This window comes from Pristiophorus japonicus, chromosome 14 (genome assembly GCF_044704955.1).
Source record: "Pristiophorus japonicus isolate sPriJap1 chromosome 14, sPriJap1.hap1, whole genome shotgun sequence".
In the NCBI taxonomy this organism is placed as follows: domain Eukaryota; kingdom Metazoa; phylum Chordata; class Chondrichthyes; family Pristiophoridae; genus Pristiophorus; species Pristiophorus japonicus.
In genome coordinates this window covers 2041737-2056765 of record NC_091990.1, presented here as the reverse complement: position 1 = coordinate 2056765, position 15029 = coordinate 2041737, and the positions used below count along the sequence as shown (strand labels likewise).

The 15029-nt window shown below is 42.6% G+C and overlaps 1 protein-coding gene across 1 annotated transcript in view; it reads right to left on the bottom strand.

Annotated features, from left to right (window-relative positions):
- Nucleotides 1-3114: 3114 nt before the first annotated feature.
- wasf2 (WASP family member 2) overlaps nucleotides 3115-15029 on the bottom strand; it is a 39125-nt gene continuing 27210 nt past the window's right edge. Inside the window, exons 5-9 of the mRNA XM_070898782.1 lie at nucleotides 14551-14668; nucleotides 12178-12311; nucleotides 8744-8899; nucleotides 6793-7277; nucleotides 3115-4632 (exon numbers count right to left, since the gene is read on the bottom strand). Of these exons, the coding sequence (XP_070754883.1) occupies nucleotides 4478-4632; nucleotides 6793-7277; nucleotides 8744-8899; nucleotides 12178-12311; nucleotides 14551-14668 (1048 nt within the window). The 3' untranslated portion in view covers nucleotides 3115-4477. The remainder of the gene's footprint in view (nucleotides 4633-6792; nucleotides 7278-8743; nucleotides 8900-12177; nucleotides 12312-14550; nucleotides 14669-15029) is intronic.

Here is a 15029-nt window from a genome sequence, read left to right as displayed (position 1 = left end):
GCCTAACTAGTATTTTATACAGTTCAAGCACAACCTCCCTGCTCTTACATTCTATGCCTTGGCTAATAAGAATCCCGTATGCCTTCTTAACCACCTTGTCTACCTGTCCTGCTACCTTCAGGGATCTGTGGACCTGCACTCCCAGGTCCCTTTGTTCTTCTACACTTCCAGTGTTCTACCATTTATTGTGTATTCCCTTTCTTTGTTAATCCTCCCCAAATGCATTACCTCACACTTCTCCGGATTGAATTCCATTTGCCACTGTTCTGCCCACCTGACCAGTTCATTGATATCTTCCTGCAGTCTAAAGCTGCTTTCTTCATTATCAACCACACAGCTGATTTTAGTATCATCTGCAAACTTCTTAATCCTACATTCTTAATCATACTCCCTACATTCAAGTCTAAATCATTGATATGAACCACAAAAAGACTTAATATAGAGAGAGCCCTGTGGAACCCCATTGGAAACAGAATTCCAGTCACAAAAACATCCATCAAACATTACCCTTTCCCTCAGAGCCAATTTTGGATCCACTTTGCCTTGGATCCCATGGGCTTTTACTTTTGGTGACCGGTCTGCCTTTTGGGACCTTATCTAAAGCCTTGCTAAAATCCATATACACATCATCAAATGCACTGCCCTCATTGAATTTTTTGAGAAGATAACGAGGGTCAATCAAGTTCATCAGACACGGCCTTCCCTTAACAAATCCATGCCAACTGGCCTCGAGTAATCCGTGTATTTCTAAACGAAGATTTATTCTTTCCCTCAGAATTTTTCCAATAATTTTCCCACCACCGAGGTTAGACTGACTGGCCTGTAATTACTCAGTCTATCCCATTCTCCCTTTTTAAACAATGGTATAACGTTAGCAGACCTCCGGTACCACACCTGTAGCTAGAGAGGATTGGAAAATGATGATCAAAGCCTCTGCCATTTCCTTTCTTGCTTCTCTTAACAGCCTGGGATACATTCCATCCAGGCCTGGGGATTTATCCACTTTCAAAAGGTGCTAAATCCCTGAATACTTCCTCTCTCACTATGTTTATTTCATCTAATATTTCACACTCCTTCTCCCTGATTGCATGTGTTTTCACAAGAGGGAGGATGGAGACACTATAAAAGTATTCATTAAGAACCATACCCACGATCATCCACCTCCAAACACAGGTTACCTTTGTGGTCCCGAATGGGCCCCACTCTTTCTTTAGTTATCTTCCTGCTCTTAATGTATTTATAAAACATCTTTGGGTTTTCCTTGATTTTACATGGCAATATTTTTTCATGCCCTCTCTTTGCTTTTCTAATTTCCCTTTTAATTTCACCCCTGCACTTTCTATACTCCTCTGGGGTTTCTCCAGTATTGAGCCCTCGGTATCCGTCATAAGCTTCCCTTTATCCCTCGACATCCAGGGGGCTCTAGATTAGTTAGTCCCACCCTTTTTCTTTCAGGGAACATACTTGCTCTGAACACTCAGGATCTCCTCCTTGAATGTCTCCCACTGCCCCGACACTGATTTACCTTCAAGTCACTGTTTCCAGTCCACTTTGGCTAAATTACATCTCAAGCTCAGTAAAATTAGCTTTTCCCTAATTGAGAACTTTTATTCTTGGTCTATCTTTATCCTTTTCCAGAACTACCCTAAATCTAATTTCTACAGCATTTTCCCAGAACATTGGCTTCAATAAAACCATTTCAATAAATCATATTGTTTGAGAAAAGAACATGCCTTTATACGCCTTTCATGACCTTAGGATGCCCCAAAGTGCTTTACAACCAAAGTGCTTTTGAAATGTAGTCGTTGTAATGTAGGAAAATGCAACAAGCAATTTCTGTGCAGTAAACTCCCACAATGAGATAAATGATCAGATAATCTGTTTGTGGTATTTAGAGTTATATTTAACCATGAAATGAGCTTCCAACCACATATCTACACCATAAGTAAGATTACCTAATTCCACGTCTGTAACATCGTCAGTCTCCACCCCTGCCTCAGCTCACCTGTTGCTGAAATCCTCATCCATGCCTTAGTTACCTCAGCTTGACTATTCCAACGAACTCCTGGCTGGCCTCCTACGTTCTTGAGGTCATCCCAAACTCAGCAGCCCGTGTCCTAAGTCACACCAAGTCCCGTTCACCCATCACTCCTATGCTCGCTGACCCACACTGGCTCCCAGTTAAGCAACACCTTGATTTCAAAATTCCCATCCTTGTTTACAAATCCTCTATGGTCTCACCCCTCCCAATCTCGAATCTACTCCAGACCCACAGCCCCCCACCCCCCCAGAGATATCTGCACTCTTCTAATACTGGCCTCTTGACCATCCCTGATTTTAATCGCTCAAACATTGGTGGTCGTGCCTTCAGCTGCCTGGGCCCCAAGCTCTGGAATTCCCTCCCTAAACCCATCCATCTCTCTTTCCTTCTTTAAGACGCTCCTAAAACCGACCTCTTTCACCAAACATTTGATCATCTGCCCTAATTTCTCCTTATGTGGCTCAGGTGTCAAACATTATTTGACAACACTCCTGTGAAGCACCCTGGAATGGTTTGCTGTGTTAAAGGTACTATATAAATACAAGTTGTTTAAGTATTGGTTGAGGTATAAAAACTTTAGCCAGGGCCATGGGAGAACTCACTTGCTATTCTTCAAATAACACCAATGGATCTTTTTTACGCAGAAAGGGCCTCGGTTTAACATCTTAGTCAGAAGATGGTATTTTTGACAGTGTAGCTCTCCCTCAGTAATGCACTCGGGCATCAGCCTGGACTAGCTTCTACAGGAAAACACAAAACAATCTGCTCCAGTTGCTTAAATGACCTTTCTCTTCTTTTCCTTGTTTTGTTTCAGAAATTGAAATAGGAATGGAGAGTTGCAATACTCAAGTCACTATCATTACTGGCCTTGCTGTGCTACATTGCAAGCTATTTAAACGGAGATGTGTGGACACCTGTAATTTGCACAGAGCGCCCACACAAGTGCAATGCAGCTTCACTTTACTGACATAAATACAAAGAAGGAAAAAATAATAATGCATAGATTAAGAAAGTTAAAATCTACATAAAATACACTTCATTAAGTAAGCATCAATGTCATAAACCAGGTCCAATTAAGTGTAACATTTTTGGTAACCATTTATTTCAACAAGTCTTCAGGAGGTCCATAGCAAGCTCTGCACATGATCTTCAGTTACATACAATTCTAATTAAATACATTCTGATGAGTATCCCTGCTACAATAAGTCTTGGCAAGTCCTATTGAAATTACTCCGAGTAACTCCAGATTTCAAATGCAATTTCCCGACCCCTGAAAGACCATAAGAGGGGAGGAAATGATAGAAATTCATTAACCCAGCTACCCAATTATGAATGATGCCTGTACAATTACAAAATTTACCAGAAAAAACACTAAGAAAATAATCTGTTAAATTTAGGTCGAGATAATCTGAACCCTATTAATGATGTTATTATGCATGTGGTGTTAGTTTTGACGGGTGCTAAATTTGCATAGTTTGTCAGTGAAGCTCTCTTCTCACGTCGAGTCGCTGAATGATTGCATAAGCAAGATGTACAAACATCTACAAGCGATGTAAACAAAGCAAAGGTTAAATTGTAGTCCCCTCATAAGTTTAGAGTCGTTTTGGTCTACCATTCCATGCTCCCTCACAGAAGATTACCAGTGTGTACCTGTCGGCAATTAATACAAGCGGTTGATACGTTATTTTAATATGGCAACCATGTTGCCATATTAAAAAATAAAATTATTCAGGCCCGAAGAATTCTACAAAAGACATTTTACACACGTTCCCTTTAAAAAATTTGTTCAATAAAAGCACTTTGGTGGCACTGCTAATTACAGAAGATGGGTTGGTATGATTGCTGGGAGATTATTAAAAAGGATTTATATAAACTTGATTAGCACTAGCAAATGCAAGAATATGGACTCTAAATTATATCTGCATATACATTTTTATATAGTTGGTGTGCAACAGATTATAAAATTCCATCATTCTAACTACAGTATTTGATTAAAAGACAGAATACCATTAATTTATATGGAAGAAAATATTGGCTGATAAATACATTATTTCATTCATTGGATGATCATGTGCACTGCAATTAAAGTCTGGTTCAAGGCAGCAAGCTGTGTTCATTTTAGTAATCCAGTGGCTTGTAGCACGTTTATCCTGCTTCCTGCTGTAATGTGCGTGCATGCAGTGCATACGATGATCCTACATGAGCAAGTCTATCTTATTGCTTTGTGAATGTGGCACTTCATATATAATAAGCCCTCCGTAATAACGCCGTGATCTCTTGTCTGACATGCACCTTCCCCAACAGATTCACATCCTGTGCAAATAATACATTAGAGTACTATGTCTGTGCGTGAAGGCACCGCTGGAAAAAGGTTTGGCTTTTCAAACAGAAGGATTACTGGCAGCTGGTGATTTACTGTGTCAGTGTAGCCTGGGCCTAGTCAGACCATTCCTCGTCATCAAACTCCGATTCTTCAGAATCGCTGTATTCAACAGCTATACGCCGCGACAGGATGGTGGCCACGTCATTGCCGACCCGGTCCCGCTTCTCCTCTTGCTCTCGCTGCTCTTCAACTTTACGAAGCTGGAAGCCTGTTGAATAAATTAAAATTTGGTTTGAGATGCTAGGTTATGTCACTTACATTAATATATAGAGGTTATCTAACTCAGTCCTGTTTTCAGCTTTAGATCAAACACTGTGATTGCAACAACCTTGCGCTCGCTGACCGACAGTGACTCCCGGTTAATCAACACCTCGATTTCAAAATTTACATCCTTGTTTACAAATCCCTCCCTGGCCCTCGCTATCTCTAATCTCCTCCAGCCCCACAACTCCCCGCCGCCCCGAGATGTCTGCGCTCCTCTAATTCTGCCCTCGAGCACCCCTGATTATAATTGCTCAACCATCGGTGGCCGTGCCTTCTGTTGCCTGGGCCCCAAGCTCTGGAACACCCTCCCTAAACCTCTCCTTCCTCCTTCAAGACGCTCCTTAAAACCTACCTCTGTGACCAAGCTTTTGGTCACCTACCCTGATTTCTACTGATGCAGCTCGATGCCAAATTGTTTTATCTCAACACTCCTGTGAAGCACCTTGGGTCGTTTCCCCAAGTTAAATTCGCTATATAAATACAAGTTGTTGTTGAGACTGAAAATATCAGTGCCCTCAAATCGCACTGGGGACAGATTATGCCAGAATCCCTGCAATTTGACTGCACTCTCTTGTTGAGTTTTTCACTGTTCTATACTGAGAACTGTTGCTGTGGAGTCAGACAAAAGTGAAAGGGCATACAAAAATTGTCAACGAATCAGAAGAATTCAGAATCTAATAATAAACTTAAGGTGTCTGTAGACTTATCTCAATCGTAACAGCACACACTACATTCTGGTTCTCAGCTTCCTGTCTGCCAAAACAGTCCCATAAATACACATCAGTACGTTTTTCACACAGCCAGACTGCAGTAGTGTGAAAGGAGAGCCGTGGGCCTATAGTTTTGTCTCTACAGTGATTGACTTTTGCATGCTATCAACTCCAACCTGCATCTACTGACTATAAAGAGTTTATCCGTGTACAGGCTCTTCTCTGGTCTACAGCGACCTGTTAATAAAGTCTAATTCAGGTGGTTATCGGGGACCAATCTTCCCCTCCCTGCTTTCTCTTGCTGTACTAAAGCCAGTAGTATCTTTTCCCACTGCCCGGTCTCCTCAGTGTCGGTGTGCGCTTTCTGCTTCTCCTCAAATGCGCCCCCCCCCCCACCACCTCCCACCTCTCTTGCAGGCTCCAATAATCTCCCCATTCCCGTGCAAGTCCGGGTCTCTTGCCGCTGTCATAGCTCTGGGCCGAGCATCAATATCTTCACCCAGCACATGAGCATGTTTTCAGGAGATGTAAATGGACAGCAATCGAGAGCATTCAACCAAGGAGTCGAGGGTTATGGGGAGCGGGCAGGGAAGTGGAGGTGAGGCCAAGATCAGATCAGCCATGACCTTACTGAACGGCGAAGCAAGCTCGAGGGGCCAAATAGCCAACTCCTGCTCCTATTTATGTTCTTCTGACTTTCTCTATCCAGAAGCACTGCAGCCAAGTGTATTGCTTTGTTTGATGCCCTGATTGAATTCAGTTGACTCAGCGCAAATTCTCACTTTCCTGGTCAATTATACCACACATTATCAGGTGAGCACCAGCAGTTTTTCCTTTTAAAAAAGAAAATTGCAATTGAAGAAGAGTAAAATTATATACATACATATCTTCAAGCTTTCTTTTGCTTTAATAATACATTTATTCTTGCAGACAATCTAGTCACTGCATAAACTTTACGCCTTCACAATTATTCTGTTAAGTACTGTGGATTTGCTCATCGGTATTGTGTATTAATTGCATTCAGTATCCAGTTTCTTCTAAAGATTAATTAGTTATCAGATGCTATATTCTTACTCTCAACTGACCAGGTTAAAACCAAGATATTTACAGATACTGTCAAAATCCCCCTTGAATGAAAAAGCATTAAAAAATAATCAAAGTTATACACAAATCAATGATCCTTCAGCTATATTGGTGCGCAAGATGGTATAGTGATCTTAAGAGTCGTGTACTGGCTGTGTGGAGAAAGCCATGGTCCTTGCTCAGAAATAATCACAGCACTGCCCTACAAGCCGCATATGGTCACCAATTTTATGCAAGTGGAAGACAAGCAAATTGCATCCAGTCTACAGACATTCCTAGCTCCCTAACCAAAACAACATAAGCAGCTTTACCTTGCCGAATAGCTGACAGCAAGTCGGTCCGAGCATCACTCGCTGGTGGCGCAGCTGCTTTGCGTTTCGGCTCCGAAGACTTCGGTGGACCGCTGGCAAAGGACATTGGTGGTGGGCCAGGAGGAGGTGGAGGGGGAGGAGGTGGAGGAGGGATCCCTCCTGCAGACTGTTGGAACATCTGGGCAGGGGCAGCGGGGAAGTGATCAGTCGGCGGAGGTGGGGGAGGAATTGATGGAGCGTCATCGCTGTGGAAATGTGGATTAAACAGCATTGGAGGCACTGAGGGAGGAGGTGGAGGAGGTGGGGAAATGGGAGGTGCATGTCCCTCGGGTACCTGGAATGGCGGTGGAGGGGGTGGGGCCGGTGGTGGAGCAGGTCCTACTACCATTGGTGGACCAGGGGGTGGGGCTGGAGGAGGAATAGTTGGGCTGACATGACTAATCCTTTTAAGGGTTGAAGAATCCTTCTGAATATCCATGGCATAGCTACAAGTAAAAATAAAAACAATTAGAGCATACAGAAAAATACAACTTCACATGCACATACAATTTAACCCAGCATTAGGAATATTTATTCTACTTTCATAGAATTCTACCTTTCTGCAACCTTATAAACCTATATGAAAGGTTTAGTAAAATCACATAATAAAAACACAAACATGTTTAAATTAGTTTGGTCCCAATTCCTGAAACTCTCTTTGCAGGATTTCAACTCTATTTCTTCCTGTGATTTTGCCTCCAACACAAGCTTCTGTGAAGTGCCTTAGGATATTTTACTCTGTAAAAGGCACGATATAAGTGCAAGTTGTTGATGGTATTGTTCCACTTCCTCGTAACAATATTTTGAGCCTGCTCCATTACATCCATTAGCCTGGCAACTGGAAGGCATTACACCATTCTTGATTGTAGCTACTAGGCACTTACTTATTCTCTTAAAGGAACCACTGATTACAACCGAGTTACTGCACTTTATTTCCCTCCTCCCACCTTTGGTACCATGGTATTGTCTGAGATTCTTGTTCTCCAGGATGCTGCCATTGTTACAGATACTGGATACGTTTCTTTCATTCACAGGATGTGGGCATCACTGGCAAGGCGGGCATTTATTGCCCATCCCTAATTGCTCCTTGAGAAGGTGGTGGTGAGCCGCCTTCTTGAACCGCTGCAGTCCGTGTGGTGAAGGTGCTCCCACAGTGCTGTTAAGGAGGGAGCTCCAGGATTGTGACCCAGCGACGATGAAGGAACGACCGATATATTTCCAAGTCAGGATGGTGTGTGACTGGGAGGGGAACGTGGAGGTGGTGGTGTTCCTATGCGCCTGCTGCCCTTGTCCTTCTAGGTGGTAGAGGTCGCGGGTTTGGGAGGTGCTGCCGAAGAAGCCTTGGCGAGTTGCTGCAGTGCATCTTGTAGATGGTACACACTGCAGCCACGGTGCGCCGGTGGTGGAGGGAGTGAGTGTTGAAGGTGGGGGATGGGGTGCCGATCAAGCGGCTGCTTTGTCCTGGATGGTGTCGAGTTTCGAGTGTTGTTGGAGTTTGGGGAGTCAGGAGGTGAGACACTCGCTGCAGAATACCCAGCCTCTGACCTGTTCCTGTTGCCACACTATTTGTGTGGCTGGTCCAGTTAAGTTTCTGGTCAATGGTGACCCCCAGAATGATACTGAATACCTGTCTGTCAATTCAATACTCAAAGGATCCTTGAACTCCTTCCTGTCTATTTGTGATTTAACTTCTCAAATATATTTTTGGAGCAATTGCGCTGAGCTCCCGCTGAGGCTAAGCTCAATGCTCTGCAGGCCGTTTGCACAATATTGGGGTCTCACTGCTCAAACTAGTTACTAAGAATCTATGAGCAAAGAATTTGAATTCTGTACAAGTTCATGTTTTACTTGAATTGAAAATAGCCATATTAACCATTGATAAAAAGTTTCTAAATATCTGATAATACTGTACCCAAAATCAGGTGGCGGGGGAGGTAAATCAGCCCCTGGTGATGCTGGAGGAGGTGGAATGACTGAATCACGATATCCTCCATGAGTTCTATAAACTATATCATCAGTTCCATCTGAACTTGTGCTTCCATTCGGATAGATTTCATTGACATTTGCCCTGTAAAATAGTACAATTACCTGGCAATCTATCAATCCAAACGTTTGCTCATCAGAACACTGAAGTTAGTCATGATCTTTATTTTAGGTCAGCATATAAGGACATGATAATGAATAATTCACATTTGTACAACGTCTTAAAACTAGTCATCATATTCAAATTAAAGGAAAACTACAGGGATTTCGAAATGCCTCATGGAAAAAAAAAAAACTGGATCCTCCATTATATAATGCCCCACTCCTCCAATTGCACTGATTCCTGGTCTAGTTCACTAATGTCCTTTAAGTGAAAGAAATCTGCCATCTTTACCCGGTCTTGGTCGATATGCGACTCCAGACCCACAGCAATATGATTGACTCTTAACTGCCTTCCGAAATGGCCTCGCAAGCCACTCGGTTGTATTCAAGGCCATCGCCATCGAGGGCAATTAGGTATGGGCAATAAATGCCGGCCTTGCCGGCAGCATCCACATCCCGTGAATGAATCCTTTTTTTCTCTGCGTTGCGTTTGCTGATCTCAACCAGGGTGGCAGCAGGAATTAATCTTAATGCCGCTCAGATAGAGGGGGGAAATTGGCTTGGTATGATCATTTTTCAGCAATCAATGTTATACTTGCATTGGAGGCAGTTCAAAGAAGGTTCACTAGGTTGATTCCTGAGATAGAGATTTGACTTATGAAGAAAGGTTGAGCAGGTTGGGCCTATACTCATTGGAGTTTAGAAGAATGAGAGGTGATCTTATTGAAACATATAAGATACTGAGGGGGCTCGACAGGGTAGATGCAGAGAGGATGTTTCCGCTCGTGAGGGAATCTAGCACTAAGGGGCATAGTTTAAGAATAAGGGGTCGCCCATTTAAAACTGAGATGAGGAAGAATTTCTTCTCAGAGGGTTGTAAATCTGTGGAATTCTCTGCCCCAGGGAGTTGTGGAGGCTGGGTCATTGAATATATTTAAAGGTGGAGATAGATCTTTGAACAATAAGGGAGTGAAGGGTTATGGGGAGCGGGCAGGGAAGTGGAGCTGAGCCCAAGATCAGATCAGCCATGATCTTATTAAATAGCACAGCAGGCTCGAGGGGCCGAATGGCCGACTCCTGCTCCTACTTCTTTTATTCTTGTCTAATGTTAGAAGTGCCTTTGCGAGGACAAGGGTACCAGCTTGCGAGCACTCAACTTCTAGGTTGTTAAATGAATAGAAGCCTTGAAGAGTTTGTGTGCAAAATTCATAAAACAAAATATGATGGTGGTGTTCAATGCACCCCATAATTTCTTCTGGGGTGAGAGGCCCCTTTAAGGGACTGTACGGTGCAGTCACAGCTTCACGCAGGCGCAAAGTTTAACATTGACAAAGCCGGACCCTGGCTGCGCGGGACTGGCAGAGAGCTGCACGGTCTCCCAGCTGAGAGGGAACGCTGGTAGTGAACCATTGCACAGATCGCTCGTGGATCAATTTTTAAGTTTTTCATATTTTAAAGGTGAGTTAATCATTAGAAAGCAACCATAGCGGAAGAGAGAGAGAAAGCAGAACACACCCTTTCCTGCAGAAGTCACTCTCTTGTGCTCACTCACTCCCAGCCATCAGACAGTGAGTGAGCACACGATGGTGACCACAAAGCTTTGAGGGCAAGATGCCTTCTCTTTCTAAATGCATTTTGTTCTTCGCGTTTCTCAGTCTCCTCGCATCATATTCCATCCTCAGGCAAAAGGACAGGCGGAGACCTGCTGCTTGATGACCTATCATGATTCCCTGACATTGTTAAATAAGTGGCGTGCTCACTTCACATTCGAGCTATGCCACTACACCATCGAATAGAATCAGAATGATGCAGCACAGGCCATTCGACCCAGCGTGCCTGTGTAAAGAGCTGTCTCATTAGTTGCACTGCCTGCTTTCCCCATAGTACTGTTTCCCTTCAAGTATTAATCCAATTCCTTTTTTGAAAGTTATTATTGAATCTGCTTCCACCACCCATTCCAGATCATAACTCACTGCGTCAACATTTTTCTCCTCATCTTGCCTCTGGTTCTTTTGCCAATTACCTTAAATCTGTGTGTTTTGTTTCCAGTGGCAGAAGGGTTGGTAAACAGTTTCTTCCTATTCACTATATCAAATCTCATGACTCTGAGCACCTCTTCGATCACCCCTTAACCTCTGCACGAAGGAAACCCCAGGTTCTCGAGTCTCCGTGTAACTGAAATTCAGCATGCCACCATTCCACTAGATCTCCTCTGCACCCACTCCAAGGCCTTGCTGTCCTTTCTAAAGTGTGGTGCCCAGAATTGGACACAATACTCCAGCTGTTTATAAAGCCAAGGATACCGGATTTAAAAAAAATGTTTTATAAACAGCCCGATCAACTTGTCCTGTCACTTTCAAAGGATTTGTGCACGTACACCTCCCAGGTCTCTCTGCTCCTGCACCCATGCTAAAATTGCACCATTTATTTATATTCCCTCTCCTCATGCTTCCTACCAAAACGCATCACTTCACCCTTTTCTGCATTAAATTGCATCTGCCATGTGTTTGCCCATTTCACCAGTCTGTCTGTACCCTCCTGAAGTCTGTTACTATTGCGACATGTCCAAGTTTCTCATTAAATTTTGAAATTATGCCCGTATACCCAAGTCCAGGTCATTAATATTTATCGAATACATATTTATTCCTAAAGTAACTCTAGTCAGAAGTGCAGAAGACATGCATGTTTTGGAGAGAACAGTGAACTTGCGTTTTAAGCCACTGGCATCAATAACCAGCTTGCACAATATTATTGCAGAGCGGAGTTATATGAAAACAGGTCATATATATATATTTTTTAAGCTAAACGAGTATGCCTAACTCAAGTGAGTGAGGGCTGGCAGTCCTGTTGCAGCAATTGTAAACGCAAAATGGATCACTGGCACTAATTTCATCAACTGCAAAATTGTGCTAAAGGTTTTCCTGCAATTGTAATTAAATAGATAGCTTTGTGGCATGTCTGAGTAGCTTGCATTTCCTTTGGGTGGAGGGGAGGAGGAGGGGATTGTGACATTTGAAACAAAAGAAATAAATTGTTTTCTTGGTTTCATTAAAAATGCCTGCGTGTAGGGTAATACAGGGTATGCACTTTCACCTTTGTTCATTATAATATAAAATATAAACAGGCATTACTCATCTATGGGAAAAACCAGTACCAAATTTTCAAATGTACTTCATACACGACCAAGAAATGCCACGATATTTATCACTGCATTTAAAGTCAGAGCCCAAATATTAGCTTTTAAAAAATGATAAAACTTACACAGATCCATCAGCAACCAGCTTTGGTTCCACAAATTCCTTGCCCATTTTCAATCTCTCCCACTCTTCTTTCCTTGTTCTAATTTTCCGTGGATTCAGATTCCCTCTACCATTTGAAACATCTTTTTTCTCTTTCTATAAAAAAAGTCACAATAGTATTGGATTCATTTTATTTATAATGCTTTGCTAGACTTAGAAATTCAAAGTAAAATAGAAAAAAATAAGCAAATGAAAAAACATTCGCATCACGACTTACCACAAGTGTACACTTACTGTTATACAATACTTGTTTTGTTATAATCCATCACGTGCCTATTATCACAAGTGAACACTGGAGAAAATAACTCACTTCAATCACAGATGAATTATTTCTTATTTGATAATACTCTTTGGAGAAGATATATGGAACTGAAGTTATAACTGCACATCTCTGATCGTTTTGTACACAGACCAGGTTTGTAAACCATTTAAAAATGGAGTAATTCAGTTGTGGAGGTAAATATTCATGGCCAGTGAATATGTGCACATTAACTAACCTTTTAGACGGCTATCTGAAACTTACAGCTCGAGAGTTTCCCCATCACGAGAAGGCTGGTCTAAAATTGCACGCTTCCTGGTTCCAAATGACTGCTGCTAGAACAGTAGGAGTCATGGTATTCCCTGCAGCTCTACTGTGCTTTATGGAGCACGTGTAACAATTCTATTGATATTTAACCAACCTGATTAGCAATTTTAAATGTAGATAGCCGGCTGAAGGCCTAATTTTTTTTTTTAAGTTTTAAAATATCAAACCTACCATTTAATCTACATTTTTATAGGATCTCATTACACAGTACTCCCATCACTATTTTTTAATACCACAACAGCCAATTAATAAATGCACCTTCCTGTTATTAATTAGCTAGTGTGGGATCTGAAATGTTGGTTTCATAAGACTTGCCATTTTGGGCTCCTATTCTCCTCCAAGATGCTCGATGATGTAAGCCACAAAAGTAGCCCTTGTGCATCCTAGATCAGTCCACGTGATTGAAATGAGAGCTTGTACTTTTGACTAATCTGGTGCCCTAACCTGGAAAACTACCACAGGTGAAACAGGCATTTAAAAATGACAGGAGCTTGCCAGTTAAAGCTGTGCTAAATTTACACCAGCACGACAGATGTAAGTTGCATGCCAGGAGGAATAGTTCCAGGCAACTATATATAAAATCATAGAAATTTACGGCACAGAAGACCATTCGGCCCATCGCGTCCGCGCCGGCCGACAAAGAGCTACCCAGCCTAATCCCACTTTCCATCTCTAGCCCTGCAGGGTACGGCACTCCAAGGTTATTTCTAAGTACTTTTTAAATACGATGAGGGTTTCTGCCTCTACCACCCTTTCAGGTGCAAAATGGCAGGTGTCCACGAGGCTGAAAAGATATTGAAACAAATACATTTTTCTAAGAGGTAGAAGATGATGGATGTTGTATAAAGAAAGTACTCCTTAGCCTTTCATTCTCCTTCAACGAAAATCAGATTCCGACACACCTACCAGTGATTTTTCACATCTTTCCTATAGACATCTGGCTTCATAATGAACTTACTGCAAATAGCATTGTTCAATCAATAACATATTAACACTGGCAGGCGACGTCGAGAGATTATTCCTGTGTGGCCGATTAACTGCCGTATAGACGCTCACAACATAATCCCTCGTACTCTCGATTTTAAAGTGGACGGCCCTAATGTCACTATTCTGATTGCACTGGCCGGTTGAAACTGAAAGCAGCTCGTCTACAGCCACACTGCAAGTCACTATGCAGAATCTGCCACTGGGCAATCAGGAGTTTTAACAGATCATGCACACAATCTCTGTTGCATCTCTGTGGTATTGGGTTTTCATTTTTATATAACCCAGAGGGTTGGTGGGGGTCTGGAACTCACTGCCTGAAAGGGCACTGGAGGCAGAAACCCACATTGCATATTTAAAAAGTACTTGGATGTGCACTTGAAGCACCGTAACCTGCAGAGCTACGGACCGAGAGCTGGAAAGTGGGATTAGATTGGATGGCTCTTTGTCGGCCGGTGCGGACACGATGGGCCGAATGGCCTCCTTCTGTGCTGTAAATTTCTATGATTCTGTATATAGTTGCCTGGAACTATTCCTCCTGGCATGCAACTCACACCCGTCGTCATGCTAGTATATGTTTAGCACAGTTTAGACTGCCAAACTCCTGTCATTTTTAAACGGCAGTACAACATGCCAGTGTAAAACAAACAAAAGGGAATGTAACTTCGACAGTTAATAACAGATGAAGGGAATCAGAACCTCCATACAATTTCACTTTGGAACCGTGCATTCACCATTACTGGAGACTGAAATATAAAGACGTACCCGATGTTTCCTTTTCTCTTTCATTATATCCTTGGTGTCCTGCAGCATTTTTTCTTTCCAGAGGTCAAAGAAATAGGAAGGGTCCGTGTAAAACTTGAGACTGTCCTTTCCATCCTCCCTGTAACAAAAGAAAATCACCATTATCATAAAAAAGAAAAGACTTGCATTTATATAGCCCCTTTCACAACCACCAGAAGTCTCAAAGAGCTTGCCAGCCAATGAAGTACTTTTGGAGTGTAGTCACTGTTGTAATGTGGGAAACGCGGCAGCCAATTTGCACACAGCAAGCTCCCACACACAGCAATGTGATAATGACCCGATAATCTGTTTTAGTGATGTTGATTGAGGGATAAATATTGGTCCAGGACACCGGGGATAACTCCCCTGCTCTTCTTCAAAATAGTGCCGTGGGATCTTTTACATCCACCGGAGAGAGCAGACAGGGCCCCGGTTTAACATCTCATCCAAAAAAGGCACCT